Source organism: Trachymyrmex septentrionalis, unplaced genomic scaffold (assembly GCF_001594115.1).
Source record: "Trachymyrmex septentrionalis isolate Tsep2-gDNA-1 unplaced genomic scaffold, Tsep1.0 scaffold27, whole genome shotgun sequence".
Lineage (NCBI taxonomy): Eukaryota > Metazoa > Arthropoda > Insecta > Hymenoptera > Formicidae > Trachymyrmex > Trachymyrmex septentrionalis.
The window spans coordinates 33,117-48,869 of record NW_017305430.1 but is presented as its reverse complement, the minus strand read 5'-3'; the positions used below and the strand labels follow the sequence as shown (position 1 = coordinate 48,869).

Below are 15,753 nucleotides of genomic sequence, written 5' to 3'. Positions count from 1 at the left end.
ACACACACACACACACACACACACACACACACACACACATTATTTATAATTGAGATTGAACTATTTTAGTTTAATTAATTAGTTATAATGACTTAAAGTTGATATTTAAAATATTTTACACATTTTTCGTTAAATTCAAAGCACTCGTATTAATTACGATTCATCTATTTCAAATTGTGATTAAATACTTTCCCACGAATATTAACTGAATTACAATATTAATTAATACGATGTAGTTATCATGTAACCGCTCATTGTTAGATTACGTATCATGTATATTAATTATCGACTATCAACTCATAATACTGTGATAATAATGCGCTAGATCGGCCAATTAATTTTCATCTATTCCACTGACTAATTAGAATTTACCACCTGTTTTTTGTTTAATTAATGTGACTATTCATAGCTCATCTGTAATTATAACTCGGGTAACAGTTTAATATAATTGGCTAACAGTTTTGTATTCCACTTTCACGCAAACTGATCAATTCCACGAAAGTGGGACACCCTAGAAAGTCATGTATAAAGAAGTGCGATAACAACTGATCTGATCGTGTAGGTGTTTCTGGTGGCTTTCGCCTGTGGAGTCTGCTGCAATGAAAATCTGCCAACTCAGCTTCTATTGCAGCTGAAGGACAAACGCGGCATCAATGACAACTTGGTAACTTTCCCGTCGGGATCTTCTTCCTCCTATTCGTCTCCCGTTTCGGGCCTGAGTTCTGGTTACGAATTAGGTGGATCGTCCGGTGGCTTCTCCTTAGGACACGGCGGTTTGCTTAATTCGGGCGGCTCCGTCAGCCATGGAATCGGATATTCCTTAGCGCCGTCCAGTGGTCTCGGTCTTGGATCCGGATACCAGTCACCTGGATTGAGCCACAGTCACTTGAGTCATCAAAGTGTCTCTTTGGGTGGACATTCGGCTCAAGGCACTTATTCCGTGCCCAGCATAGCTCATCTGGGAAGCGGCGGAAGTAGCAACGCATTATTCGCTCCAGCAAAAACAGGTCCCGTTACTTTCGGAGCCCATGGTGGCAGTGCCGCAAGTACTTCCAGCTCCAACTCGCACAACGCGCCGGTCTACGCTACTAATGGCCACGGACTTTCGGCTTACAGCAACGGAGGATCTAACGTTGGTTTTCAGCTCGTACTGGGATCGTCAAACCCACAACATGGTTTATCACTGGGCTCATCGGGTGTCTCGTCAGGCTACAGTCTTCCTACTCATTCCTCTTCAAGTTCTTCGCACCCCGTGACAGGTGGCCTGATCATCGCTAGCGGTTCGCATGGCAGCTCTTCCAGCTACAGCCTCCCGTCTACATCTTCTCACAGCATCTCTACCCTTGGTAGTTCTTCGGGTACTCAAGGAGCCACTTATTCTCTTCCGATAAGCTCAGGATCTCACGGAATCTCTGCATTGTCCTCTGGTGCGTCGTCCAGTTATCCCGCTACTTCAGGATCCTCCTCCAGTACTCATTCCGGATTTTCGTCCGGCGGTTCCAACTACCAGCTACCAATCGCTTCAGGATCTCACTCGGGATCGTCCAACAGCATCACATACACGAATTATCTACCATCTCATTCATCCGGTAGCAGTACCAGCTATTCTAGCCCCAGTGTCTCTTATTCGAATCCGAGTATCAGTCATGTGAGTTCTCCCAGTTCCGGCTACTCTGGCGCTGGTACCAGCTACACCCTCAGCGCAAATTACGCAGCAGCTTCCAGTTCCAGCCCCGTCGTAACTTACACCGGAAGCCACGGCTATACACCCACAGTATATAGTTCATCCAGTTCCCACGGGACATCCGCGGATTCACAAGGCACTCATACTGGTGTAAGTCCGAGATATATCGGATACGTTTCCGAGAAAACTGTAAATGCGGACTTAGGTGGCGCAAAGTATGACACGATTTCGTACTCGGTTCCAAATGGAAAATATTAATTTATGTTTTGTAAATCTTTCTACGCGCGTCCCGACACATTGTCAGGATTCGATAACAGCTTAGGATTATAATTACAAGATCCCTGTTTGGATCTCGACAAAGGAGTGATTAAACGCCGAATCCGTCTAATTATTTAATCTTATGCTAACTCGGTCTTGCCATGAAAAATAGCAATAGAATTTCCCAAGTAGAAGACCATGTATGTTGTTGAGATACGATAGAATAAATATTTATATTTAAATTTTCTACTGTACGATCTATCTAGAGACAGAAATCTCTGTACTGTAATTGTACTCAAATACCCAATTGTTATCTATATTTATATCATATGTAGTCTTTGTTATTTTTTGTATCACTAACAAGTGTGATTTTTGTTACGTAGTTTTATACATTCTCTTTTATAATAAATGAGTTGATTTCCCAACGAATATCAGAGAACTCACTTTAAATCTTGAAAATTGATTGTATTATCATTTTATATTAAGTTTATTACAATTAATTAAGTTTATGACAATTAACGATCGGCAATTAATTTAGCGATATTTACAGTCGACTCATAAATTTCGAATATCATAAGAGTTCAAATGTGAGTTTCTAGAGTCACGAAGATTACTATATATCAATAAATTGCATGTTGCACATTGCATGCGGCATGCATAAGACTGTACGCCAATGTTTTCCTTCTTAATAAAGATTAAACACGCACAGTAATGAAGATGGTCAAAGAGATCGGAAAAGTGAAAGTGTAAATCGACAAATAAGATATGATTTTGATCCAATTATTTCAATTCACTGCAATTAAAACACACAGAGTGCTGGTTTATTTTTGCGTGTTCGAGTTTACAAATATATTTTCGCGAATACTAAGTAATTGATTCGACACGCGCGATGGAGGGCAATACGCGTATCAAAAAATACTTGAATGGATCCTGTCGTTAGTATTGTTGTCCATCAAAATTGATGTATCTGACAACGACCAATGTTGCTTTTACCCGCGGCGCTACCGTGAAAGTTATTAATCTCACGAATGGCAACGTTATAACCATACATGAAATATAATAAAAGCATAAGTCCGTCCAACGAACAGAACGGGATCGCTTTTACTTCAAAGCCGGGACGGATCAGGGTGAGTAAGAGATATCTTTTTAAATCTTATTTTATTTTGGAAAGTGATTGCCAGCTGCAGACGGTAAGATTGACTGGTTAAGATTTATGTATAAGTGCAACGTAATGTCATATATAATGGAAATTGATAATGATAATATATGTATAACCTATTTTCTTTTTTAATGATATGGATACATAATTATAAAATAATTAATCTTAAAAGAAAGCGAAATTACATAGCATAATAAAATGATATTTCTGTGTTGCTTGTTAAAATAATATTTATTTAATAAATATAGTTTATATGTTGCCTTGCTACTTTATATTATTCTTTTATACATCAAAAGTGCTACTTAAAGCTCAATATATCATTTAAATTAAACTAAGAAGATTATAAAATTATAATTTTTGTTATTAGTATCTAAGGTTAATAAAATAATTACCAATTAAGTATTTTTATTTTACAACTTAGAAATTGATTAATCGGTATATTTTTCTATTGGATTATCATTCTCATTATTCTTGTTAATAGCATTCCATATTCAGTCAAAGCGGATCTTAATGCTTAAACAGTCCTGTGTGAATTTATATAAATATCTGATTCTGCAAATTGCACGCCGAAATTTTTCAGTGTTAAAACGTATAATCATGAGCAAAATTACAGTAATAATATCACTTATTAAATTGATAAGCAATTTAATAATTGTTGATGCTGATAAGCATCTTCATAAGAATAATAATAATTAAATATTAATAAGAATCTGAAAACTGTAAATAATTTTATTCTCTTTTATCATTCTTGTATTTTCATAATTTAAAACTTATAAAAAATATATATAATTTTATAATTTAAAATTTATAAATTATATAAAATAATTTGCTAAATAAACAGACAATAACTTATTAAACTATATTTAACGTTTCCAAACGTTATATGAAACACTTCAACATAATTTAATTGAATATAAATTTTATATAATAAAACATGGCATTGCCTCCCCTCCTTCCCGATCACTAGATGATTAATAGATCGTGATGGAAATCGTGATCGACCATTCAGCTACTAGCACGACAAAGCAATTAGTTTATTTACATTAATTAAGTTTTCAACCAAGGAGATACTTTGTCGCCTACACGTAAGAAAGCGACTTTAGTTAGTCGCTCCAATCGCGCATTACTTGTTTCGTGTACCTGACCCATTTTCTGTGACTCATATGCGTGAATACGTGTGTACTTACATACGCACGCGAGGGCAGCACGACACGATGCGACATGACATCAGTTACACGAGAGAGCCGCACGCATGGTAGAGGTCCTAGTTTTTCAGATGTGTAATCTGGTCGAGATATACGCCCCACGTCGTTGCTATATGCCCGATCTAACCGGTCTGTCTCGTAAATACAAAAAGCACAACGTTTCACTATTTTCTGACTGGTTTTGCGAGACACGCTCAGGCTTGTCTCACTCTCACGCCCGGTACGGCGAGAGCGGGAAAAGTCCGCTCTTACTCTTCGCAAAGATGTTCCTCCGGGCGGACCTCCGTCACGCATCTTTGACTTGATCTCGGACTTGTGAGTCCATCCTGTCAGACAACTCGGAGATTCACTTTCGTAACGTACTGACCTGTAACGCGAGACTTTTTTCTAGTGAAGTAATTGAATGAGATGCGAACGTGTGCGAAAGCAGCACAGCAGTTAGGTATATAAAAATATAAAAGATTTTGTTGTTGTAGAATTTCAGAGTTAAACGCATAAAGTAGAATTTGTAATTAAGTAGATGCAATAAAATATTTAGAATTCGACGATATGTGTGATATAAGATTTTTTAAAATTCACTCAAGATGTTTATTAAAAGAAAAATCGATATCTGACAAATTTTAATTGTACGCAAGAAAAATGTTATATATTTTTAATTGATGCTTGTTTAATTAATATTTACTTCGAAAAATTATGTTATGTATGCTGATATTGTATTATATATCATGGAATTATAAAGTAATTTCACTAAATATTTAAATTATTTAATAAATAATGAATCGTATTTTATTGAAGATATATATTCAGGTACCTGATACACACACAAGTAAAAAGTACCAATAGATATTAAGTTATTCCATGATATCTCTTTCTGAAGTAAGAGAAATTGCAAGATTTTTTTTTCGAATATCACCGTAATGTAATCGTCCATTTCAAATGTTGTTATCATAGATGCGGTCTGCTTGATAAGAACATTTTGTCGGTGAGAGATGGTGCACAGGTGAAAGTAAAGTAAATCGATGTTTTCAAAGGTACAGTCGCGAAAGGTGTTGTTTGAGCAAGATTGGAAAGATCCTTCTCACAGATGCCGGAGGGCGTTCCACTTCCTGGTCCGTTCGCTTTGAATGGCTATCGTCTTGTTCTTCGACTTTTAGCCGATTCAATCGAGATTTTCGCGAAAATCATGTGTTGTAAAATATATTACAGAGGTGCTTTTCTTGACCAAGGTCAAATTTTTTTATCAAAATGCATCTTTTTTGAAACACACATAATCGAAACTAAACTTTGATATCTCTAGTTTATATGTTTTTAAATATTTGCGTTTATTAAAAAAAAGCATATTGTTTTTAATAAAATTTTAATAGTAAACGAGAAAGCGTTAAAAGCGCAAGTCAAATTTTTTTATATCAAAATATATCTTCTTAAAACCATACTAACTAAAAAAAAAACAGAAACTCTTATCTTGAAATACTCAAGTGAACTTATTAAAATGAGATATTCTGTATTTAATAATGGGTTTCTTAATAATAAACAAGAAAGCACAAAAAAAAACGTAAGTCAATTTTGAAGTAGACATTCTGTAGAATGCATTAACATCCGTTTTTTAAAGAGCTGTGAGAAAAAAGCATTGTAAAGTTCAAGATATATAAGTAATTGTACATTGAAAAATCGATATATTATGAGATTATTAGTTTAATATTTAATATTTAATATTTAAATTTTATGATTATATTGTAATCTTCAATGCTCTTAATGTTATTTCTCTCATATACACAGATGAAAAGACACATATGGACTTTGAGATTTGAGAAATTCTCGAACAAAAACATATTTTACGGAAGTAAATTAAGATTACCAGCTTTTTTCGTTTAATTCTTATATTTGTTTACTTTCTATTCCTATTAAAAATTAATTGACTACTTTAGCGACTATAATTTTAAAGACAAGTGCTTTAAATGTTTATTTTACGTAAATTTATCATTAAAATTATAAACTTGGTTTTTCGTAACTTTTTCTAATGTCACAGCCCACTGCCATACACTATCGAGACGTGCACTATCACTTCCAGTTGCCTACACATAAGAGCAGAGAAATGTTAAACTAGTTTCCGTAATTTTTCCGGTGCTCGGGTATAAAGGAGAAATTCAATGTCGGCCGATGTATCATTAAAGGTGGAACTGTCGTGTCGGTCTGATCTACGAAATTACTAGTGCGGACAAGGTGTTGGATGAGATAACAATTAAACGACGGAAGAAACATAGCTTCATAGCTATCCGACGGCGGAGATGAAACAGCTGGTTAGTAATAATAATTATAAATTATAAAATAAACTAATAAATTTATTAATTAAATAAAGAAGATTTTATATTTAATTTAATGTCATAAATATACTTAGCACTAAGTTTAGTGTCTGATTTATCTTGCACGGGAATTACAGACAGGCATTTTAGAGAAGTTTCTTATGCTTCAAAACAATTTTAGATTTAATGTATTTAATTTCGAAATTTATGAAACATATTTTTAATGTATTTAATTTTGAAATTAATGTAAAACATACCTTTATTTTCAGAGATTTTGTTTTATTTGTATATGTGTAGATATGCATGAAGATAATTATAAATTAATAAACAATACTTTAATCATATCTTTAATTTAAATCCAGTTTCTAAAGTTATATTATAATTACTGATAAATATTTTCATTTTTTTACACAATTGCACAGTACACTATTATATTATTAATTAATATTACTAAGTAGTTACATCCATATCTCCTATCAAAATTGAAAGTATACATTATTTTTAATTAGCATAATTGTAGAATTATCAATTCTATTTTATTACAAATACAAATATTTATTACAGATACTGTTCTGCTTGCTATCACCAGCAATTTTCGCCTGGTCGGATAAAATTGAGAATTTCAATAATGATCCATTTCTACCGACATATCCGGAGTACCCTTACAGCCACAAACTAAAGCGAGGCACCGAGACAGAAGAAAACACTCAGTTGACATCGGAGCTGTACGCACCGAAAGTCGACGCCAAGGACACCTATAGCTCCAGCTACAGCAACAATTACCAAAGGGATCCTTACAATAATCCTAATTATAATCCGTATCTCACAAACAGCACATCCTCGTTCGTTTATCCCGCGTATTATAACGGCGGCGACTTATATGTGTACGCCAACGCGCCATATCCTGCCTATAATTCATATCCTGCCCCGTACGCGAATCCAGTGTCACCGTATCCAAACTATTACTATCCGCCCTATTACTACACTCATTACTTCAATCACGCTCTGTTCCCGCCACCGCCGCCGCCACCGGCGCAGTCACAGTCTCAGCCTCAGTCGCAACTGCAGCCGCAGCCGCAATCGCAGCCGCAATCACAACCGCAATCGCAGCCGCAGGTGCAGCCGCAGTTTCTAGGTGTCTATTATCAAGAGACACCGCAAGTTCCCATCGCGGAAGACGACAAGCAGGACAAAAAGGTTGAGAAAGAAGAGACGAGCCAAGATGCACAAGTGAGTCACTTCGTGGACGGCGGAAACTACATAGCAGGCAACTCACGGGACCTTGACGTGCAATCCAGCACGTATAAAGCGACCAATCCGTACAATCAACTCGCGCAAAATGTTCAAGTGAAGAATCTACCGATATCCTCGTCGAAGGTGACGTATAAGGTCATCAACGTAGAACAGCCAATTAATCAAGATTACCAGCCGTCTACTGCATACGTCAACACTCAACAGATTGAACAGATGACGGGCCAAGCTTTTGCGGATCTACTAGGGCAGCAACAAGTCGGCAACACCTACGATACCAGTAGAGACGCTTCAAACGGTGCCAATGATGGATCGTACGATGGATCGTACGAGAACCAGGACGTTTACAATTCAAACGCGGCGTCGTACGTGAGCCCTTCAGACGTGAGAAACAAAGCCGCTGTCACCTATGTGATCAATTCCGGAATCCCTAAGGTCAATAGGGAACGTGCGAAGCAAAGTTCGTCGACTCAGAGGGTAAGACTCTCGAGTAAGAGTAAGTATTCAAATACCCGAAAGCCAGGGTCGCGGAATCACTCCCAAGTGTCATACACATCGCCCGAAAGTGGCAGCAATCATCGCGCTCATGTGGCCAACACAAGATTGGCAGGTCAAACTGACAAATACGACAGTTACGACGCGTCACAGAATTACGACGGTACTTACAGTCAGACAGGCCACAAGCAGGAGCAGAATTATGGAACCTATCAGAATCAAGCGGGTTCTTATCAGAATGAGGGTTTTACTGCTGCTCCTCAGACAACTCGATCGTACATTTATCAGTACTCCGCTTACGACTCTGATCAGCAGGTGCAGCAGCAAGATGAGATCAACGGCAAGTTTGGAGCAAAACAATAGAGGATACAGCAAACACTCAAATTGATTTGATACTATTATATATAAGTTGCACTGTTGTTATTTCTTGTTGTTGAATTGACGCGACTTCTTGTCCTAGTAAACTAAGCAATTGTATAGAACACCGCATATCAAACTTTGTTTTTACATTTATAATGTATTAATTATTTACGAAAATACACAGCTAAGTTAAGAATTTACACTGAGTTTTTCATATTCAGTTTTATTTTATTTTTATTTTACTTATAATCCAAAATTACAAGTAAACAATCTACGGTTTTAATTTTAAGATTATAAAATAAATCCTACTTATAAAAACTTAATGATAGTTACCGTTCTGATATTGATTCCTTTTTTCAGTTTGATATACCTACAGATAAGTGGCAATATAAATAGAAAAATTATTTCATACAATAAATAATTTTAAATCTCTAAAGTTGTAATTAAATTTTCGAATTGCTTAAAACTATGAAGTTTTACATTCGAAGTTAAATTATAAGTAAAAGCGTTATTAAAAGATATAAATATTTAAATGTTTTTTTTAAGTAAAATATCTATAATAATTGTGTAAGTATAAATTTAAAAATAAAACATTAAATTTTGTTTGGTATATTTCAAATTTTTATGTTATTTTTATTCGTTCTAATTTTATTTAAAAAATAATAAAGTACAGAATTAGAAATCTTTTTATTAATTTTATATATTATGAGACATTTTTATTATATTTATATGGTGTCGCGTTATATTTTTTTGTGTCTAATAAGAAGATTACGAGATCGAGTTAAATTATAATTTCTTCTTCATATTACAAAACAGAAGAAATCCGCTTACTCATCTCGTCTCTATACTTTCACTCTCTAATTCGCTAAATCAAACAAAATCTGTGCTCAAATTAATATTATCCGTCTACCATTATTGATAGCTACAAGTCGAAAAGCAAGAACTTGACAATCTAATGGGTACCGACATTCCGAATGATTTATTTTAGCAATCGCTAAATGAAAGGTCTGCTTATGGGTGTAAGTACAAGATCACCACTTAATACGATCACTCATATCATCTTTCCATCCAGTTTCGTACTTTCTTCCTTTTATACTAGCGGCGAATGTCGCTAGTTTTATGTTACCACGAAAACGGGAAAGGCAGATGTTAATCTTTTAAAATTTACGAGACGCGTAAGGAGAACGCAAAGTTCTATGTCTTTTCTGAAGCTAAAAAGTCATAATGTCGTATTGATTATAAGTCTGATCTACTATAATCCAACAATGCCGATCTATGTATTTACGACCTACATATGATTCAATTATAAATATACGTTTTGTAGTCACTAATGATATAAAGGATCTTTTATACTGTCTATACCTTTGACGTTTGCACTCCTTTCTCTCCAGTGTAAGTAACCCGAACCGGTTTCCCTTTTGTGTTTATTTTTGTACTTTACTTTCGTTCGATGAGCGACAGCTTCCTGTTTCTTTCTACCGTGTTCCTTTCAACGTAATTATATACACGTCATCACAAACTGCAATGTACAGGAAAATCTAGTGGATTAAGATGCGGAAATTTATATGGAAGAGGTAATTTTAAGGGTGTACCGTGTCATTAAGATAGTATGCTTCATGAGTCAAATAATTAATGCACGTACAATAGGAAGCTTTTATTTATTACTTTTATATATCAGCAATATCACAAATATCAATAAATTACATCAATGATTAGTTTTTAAAATCTGATGCATTTAATTACGCTATTAATGTTTAGTTATTAAAACTTGATAAATTTAATTACATTATTGAATGTTTATATGTTTAAAATTCATTTATATAGAATCTAAAAATTTGCGTCTGATTTTGATAAGTTATTTTGATAATTATTTATACCGTACAGTTACGTGCATATTTTAATATATATATTTTTATAGATATTGTTATAATTCATTAAATAACTATTACATAGTATATAAAATTATAATTCAATTTCTATTTTATTCTAAATATAAATCGCTAAAATTAATTAATTATTCACTAATAATAAGTAAACAAATAAAACTATTTAAACTACATAAAAATACATTCTCATCATAAGAAGTTTTAGATAATCGTAGAAAGTTAATATATGAAAGAAGCTGACATAAATTATGGATGCATCGCGACGATGTGACTGCTCTATCTTAAAATTCTATGAGATTATCGAACAGTGCGCTACATTTCTCTGCTGGCGAATCCCCTGTCACTACTAATTAATCTCGTGCTCAGTAATTAATTTCGTTATGGCCTTTCTGCGTGTCGTTGCTCCATACGTCCTTTTAGTATGACGCTAATTGTACGGTTAAAATTTTCTCTCGTACAGCATCGTCTTAACGCGAATAACACAGAATCATACGAGTGACGGTCATAATGTCGGAAAGCGGAAGAGATCTGGATCACGGCAATGTCCGGTCGATCAACCGGATGAGGCGTGCCAGCCGCGATGGAAAGCGGAAGCAAATCTTGTGATCTGTCTGCTCGCATCAGGCCTGGCGCGTCGATAGACCGTGTGAATGAGATAAGAAACGTTCACCGACCGTTTCCTTTCGAAGTTTCACGAAAGTACGCTCATATAGGTATCTGTTCAACCGTATCTTTTTTCTTCGTTCTCGTATATTTCCTCTGACAAGAATTTGTAAAAAAATTTGTATCTGCGGAAGTGAAGTTATAATTCTAAAATATTTCCTCAAGTATGTTTTATATCGTATTCAAAGTCTGAGAATTAATTTTGTTTTTTATCTCTTACAGTAGGCTAGCTGTGTATGGATATAATTAATTAACTCTTCTTAATTTTATCTTTGGAACATCAAATTCCGGACTAAATTAACCGAGAGATAGGATGTTACGAGAGGAGGTTTTATCTAACGATTTCATCAAATACTTTTTAATCACATTTTAACACATTCTTTCCCAAAAACGACAAATTGATGCAGCCCCAACACAATCTTTTACAAAAACGAATCACGTTCTATTTTTAAATCTTACTGCTATGATTATCGAGGAAATGTATCTTTTTGTACTGAAGTGTTTATATCATTTTTTATATTATTATTTATTCGATTATTTTTATATGTGTCCTTTCGAGATGATCTTTTGATAATTTTTTGTGAGTTTTATATGAAAATCTAATTATTTTATCATTTAAATATGAATTTGAACTTTATTGAGTTTATCGATTATTATTACTATTATTATTATAATAGTTATACATCGTTAAATTATTTTTTTAGCTAAAGAAGACTGAATGAGTACAAAATGTTCTTATTAGTAACATATGATTTTATTATGAATGTACATTTATATTTAATATATATTTTTATTATATGAATAAACCGTATTATAACTATTCTCAATAAATACTTATATTTATGCTCGTTTCTCTGGCCAATTTATATTAATGTTTTGTATGTAATGAGTAAGACTTTATGTTTTGGATAGAATTAATTTATATTTAATGGAATTGCATGTTTTATGCAGAATGCAATAAGTCTTGACGCCAATCTCAATGCGGATATCGCGGCAGATGAGTGAGAGCTGCGCTCTGTGCTCACTGTTTTACTTTATTTTGCTCATTCCAAGCGCGCTCGCGTATACTGATGGTCTGAAATAAAATTGGATGGACCAAGCCTGTTACTTTCACGTGGCGACTCGATCTCGATCGATACTACACACGCCGACCCGAAAGTTCGAGGCGCGTATTAAATGCCTCGCCTGTATAAAGTCTGAATAAACGATACTGCAGCTTTTGGCGACGCTACGGTGATAGAAAGTCCTATGCACACACGCGTGTGTAAGGACATCCATTATTGTAACTATAGCATTATTTTCTCTTTATGTTTATGAGCCGTCACGCCGTCGTGCTAGCCAACAGCTGAGTTATTTATTATTTTGACGGCAGGGAATGTTACATCCAAAAAAATGTTATAACATTCTAATTAATTTATGTAGAAAATGTGTTATTCTTTATTTGGCACTCTTCTCCATTATATACTACTTGCTCTATTTCCTTGGCCCCAGCGAATAGATGTTTCTCACGCGGTGCGATGTTTATTTTTGCCATATTTTTTAAACGTATCAGTTTTCTCTTTGATAAGTTCATAAATTACCGTTACATCGTATTATCATTTAATAAGATAAAAATTAATATCTACTAAAATTCTGACTATATAAAATAATTGCAAAATTACGGATACCTCAGAGAATTATATACATTATAATACTCTTATACATGATTTGCTGATGCTTTATTGCACACGCTGGATCATTCGTGTTCCGGGTTAATTTTCATCACTTTTACAAGTATATACAAAAATTGTTAAATGATTCTTACATATAAGTACTTTAACATCTTTAGAAAATATATATAAGATTTTATATTAAAATAAATTGTATATATAAATGTTATATATAAATTAACTAATTACTTGCTCCTAACATTCCAAAGAAAAGAAATGCATAGAACATGAATGTTTAAAATAAATAAACTGTTTAATAAATAAAATTATTTTTAATAACATTAATTCATTTTGGATACTGGAGACAAAAGTTTTATCTTTTATTTTAGTTTCTGAGAAAATTTCAAGCAACCGTAAAAATAATTTTAATTAATTAATTACAGCATTCCTTAAAAAAAATATTATCAAAGAAAAATAATATAGAGAAATTATTAATTAAAGATTTTCTAGTATCTAGTATATTTTCTATCGATTTCCCAGTTGCTTTATGAGAGAAATATGTGTATAAATGACGATCGTTACTTGAAAATGATGATCATATAATTAATCGAGTCAATTTCGAAAGCGGATGAGCGGCAATTAACCCGAATAAACATCAAAAATTTAACAGATCGCGCAAAACGGATAGGTAATCGTAAGCTATCTAGGCGGAGATCGAACTCGAGAAAGCGATCGGCCAAAAAGGTCGAATATTTGCATTTTTTATTGTCGCTTCGTGGTAATGTGAGAAACTGCATTCCGATTGACGACGCGCCAGTGTAACGAGCCTAATTGACTTCCTCGTTTTTTCTCCTCTCTTTTGCACGCATTTTGTCGGAGGCGCCCAGCTTCACGGTTGAGAAAGTTTTCTTACTCGAGGTTGCAGGTAATTCGTTTCAAGTGCAGTCGTGTCGATGATCGTTTGACGCAACAGCGGGCAATTGGTATATGTATAAGGCTGTAATCTACACCCATGACCACCGAGAAAGTCCCTCCTCCTTCTCCTCCTTTCTTCCTCGTCCTTCTCTTCCGCTTAGCAGGTGGAATACACCTGGGAATGTCCGATGAAAGGGTCTGCCTTTGTGCGACTCGATAGTAGAACGTTTCCATTTCTACAAAGAGAAAGAGAGAGAGAGAGAGAGAGAGAGAGAGAGAGAGAACGACAAAGAGATTGCGAGTCATTACGAGACCTCCTTTCCATCCTCACGATCCTTTCCCTTCCGTGACTCCCGACTGCATCGATCACCCATTCCTGCCAAGGAATCTGTGCAAGAAAATCCGTTCTCCATCTCCTTCTCTTTCCGCTTCCCCGAACCAAAGCCCTTTTCCCCATTGTCTGCGATAGAATAGAATGAGCGAGCGATGGGCATTCCGTATAGGATTTTTCAGAAACACCTTGTCACGCGATCGATGAGATAAGCAAGTATTTAGTTAGCCTGGGTAATTAGTCGGTTAATCGTTATAACTTAAATTTGATCGAACAAACGACAAGAAGGTAAAAAATTATTCTGGCATGCAGTGCAATCTTTTACATCATTTTATAATACGATTCTGCGAGCTATAACCGATCATCTTCATTAATTACATTGTTTGATGTATACGAAAATGATTTATTGATATATCTAATCCCAAAAATTAAGAGAAAAGAAGCGTTAACGTATCATTACAGACTATACAGAATTAGATATTGTTCTAGATAATAAAATCTACATGTAAAAGATTAGCATGATTAATTACTCTAAAGATACATTGTATCTGCACTGCAGAAAAAACGATTTTGCTGAAGTCTAAAAATTTAAATAGATGCAGATCAAGAGATAATTTTGTTAGAATCATCAAAATTAATTCTGTAGCACGCTTAAACTTGTTGCTAAAATGTCAAAACTCCTTATAGTATTGCGCAGCATGCTCAAGTTTTCTATATAATTATTTTGATGCTCATCAAAATCAATTTCACTGTATTTACCTAATTCGTCTGTATTTACCTAAATATTAATTAGTTCAGCAAAATTATTCTTCTTGTGTGTTGTTAAAATTTTATTTTAGCACGTACATAGATATATCGGGCGAGTGAAAAATTGCCTGATTTATTATTAAAACTGAATTTAAAAACGGATCCTTAGAAATTGCTCTATGGAATAATATAATTTGAGTAAAGTATCGCGTCCTGAACTTACATTTTTGTGGAATCGAGCATAAACTTTTGCACTCATTCAATATATTAATTGCAGATTAAAAAAATTACATATTAAAAGAATTTAGAGTAACGCGAATGTATCAAAATTATGTTAGAAATCGTACAAAAATTATTCTAGTAATTCATTATCAATGTAATTTTCTTTCCAATGAGTTGTTATTATTGTAGGATATACATATGTTTTAAATACCGAATACTTATCATTGCTTTTAAATTAAGCAAAATTACGCGTCCAAATCTCATAGCTCAATCTCGCATGTAACTATTAGACACGCAGTGGTGAGAATAATCCACTTTTCCATAAGTGTGTACGCCATTATGTAGTTCAATAATCGGAAATCATCACTTCCTACGAGACCAATCGATCATTTTCTCCATTGTTCGCAGAGAACAACTAACGTTGGTGCTTATTTCTCATTATGTAGAACTTGAATTAATAAACGGTAGATAGTATCAAGAATTTTTAATTATTTATCTCGGTAATAATGAGCCGCAACTACGTCTATTAAATTTCTATCAAATGTTAATTAAAATTGTTTAAAAACTATGCTTCATTATTTAATTTGTAATTAATTTATATCAAGCATTAATGGAAACATTATTGTAA

At 34.1% G+C, this 15,753-nt stretch overlaps 2 protein-coding genes across 2 annotated transcripts in view; both read left to right on the top strand.

Annotated features, from left to right (window-relative positions):
* LOC108749163 (P17/29C-like protein DDB_G0287399) overlaps positions 1 to 2,361 on the top strand; it is a 3,784-nt gene extending 1,423 nt beyond the window's left edge. Inside the window, exon 2 of the mRNA XM_018487698.1 lies at positions 563 to 2,361. Coding sequence (XP_018343200.1) covers positions 563 to 1,942 — 1,380 coding nt within the window. The 3' untranslated portion in view covers positions 1,943 to 2,361. The remainder of the gene's footprint in view (positions 1 to 562) is intronic.
* Positions 2,362 to 6,482: 4,121 nt separating this feature from the next.
* On the top strand, positions 6,483 to 8,917 carry LOC108749164 (putative uncharacterized protein DDB_G0271606). Its single transcript, XM_018487700.1, has 2 exons — positions 6,483 to 6,603; positions 7,171 to 8,917. Exons 1-2 carry the CDS (start codon positions 6,592 to 6,594, stop codon positions 8,713 to 8,715), a joined length of 1,557 nt encoding a protein of 518 aa, XP_018343202.1. The 5' UTR covers positions 6,483 to 6,591; the 3' UTR covers positions 8,716 to 8,917.
* Positions 8,918 to 15,753: the final 6,836 nt, after the last annotated feature.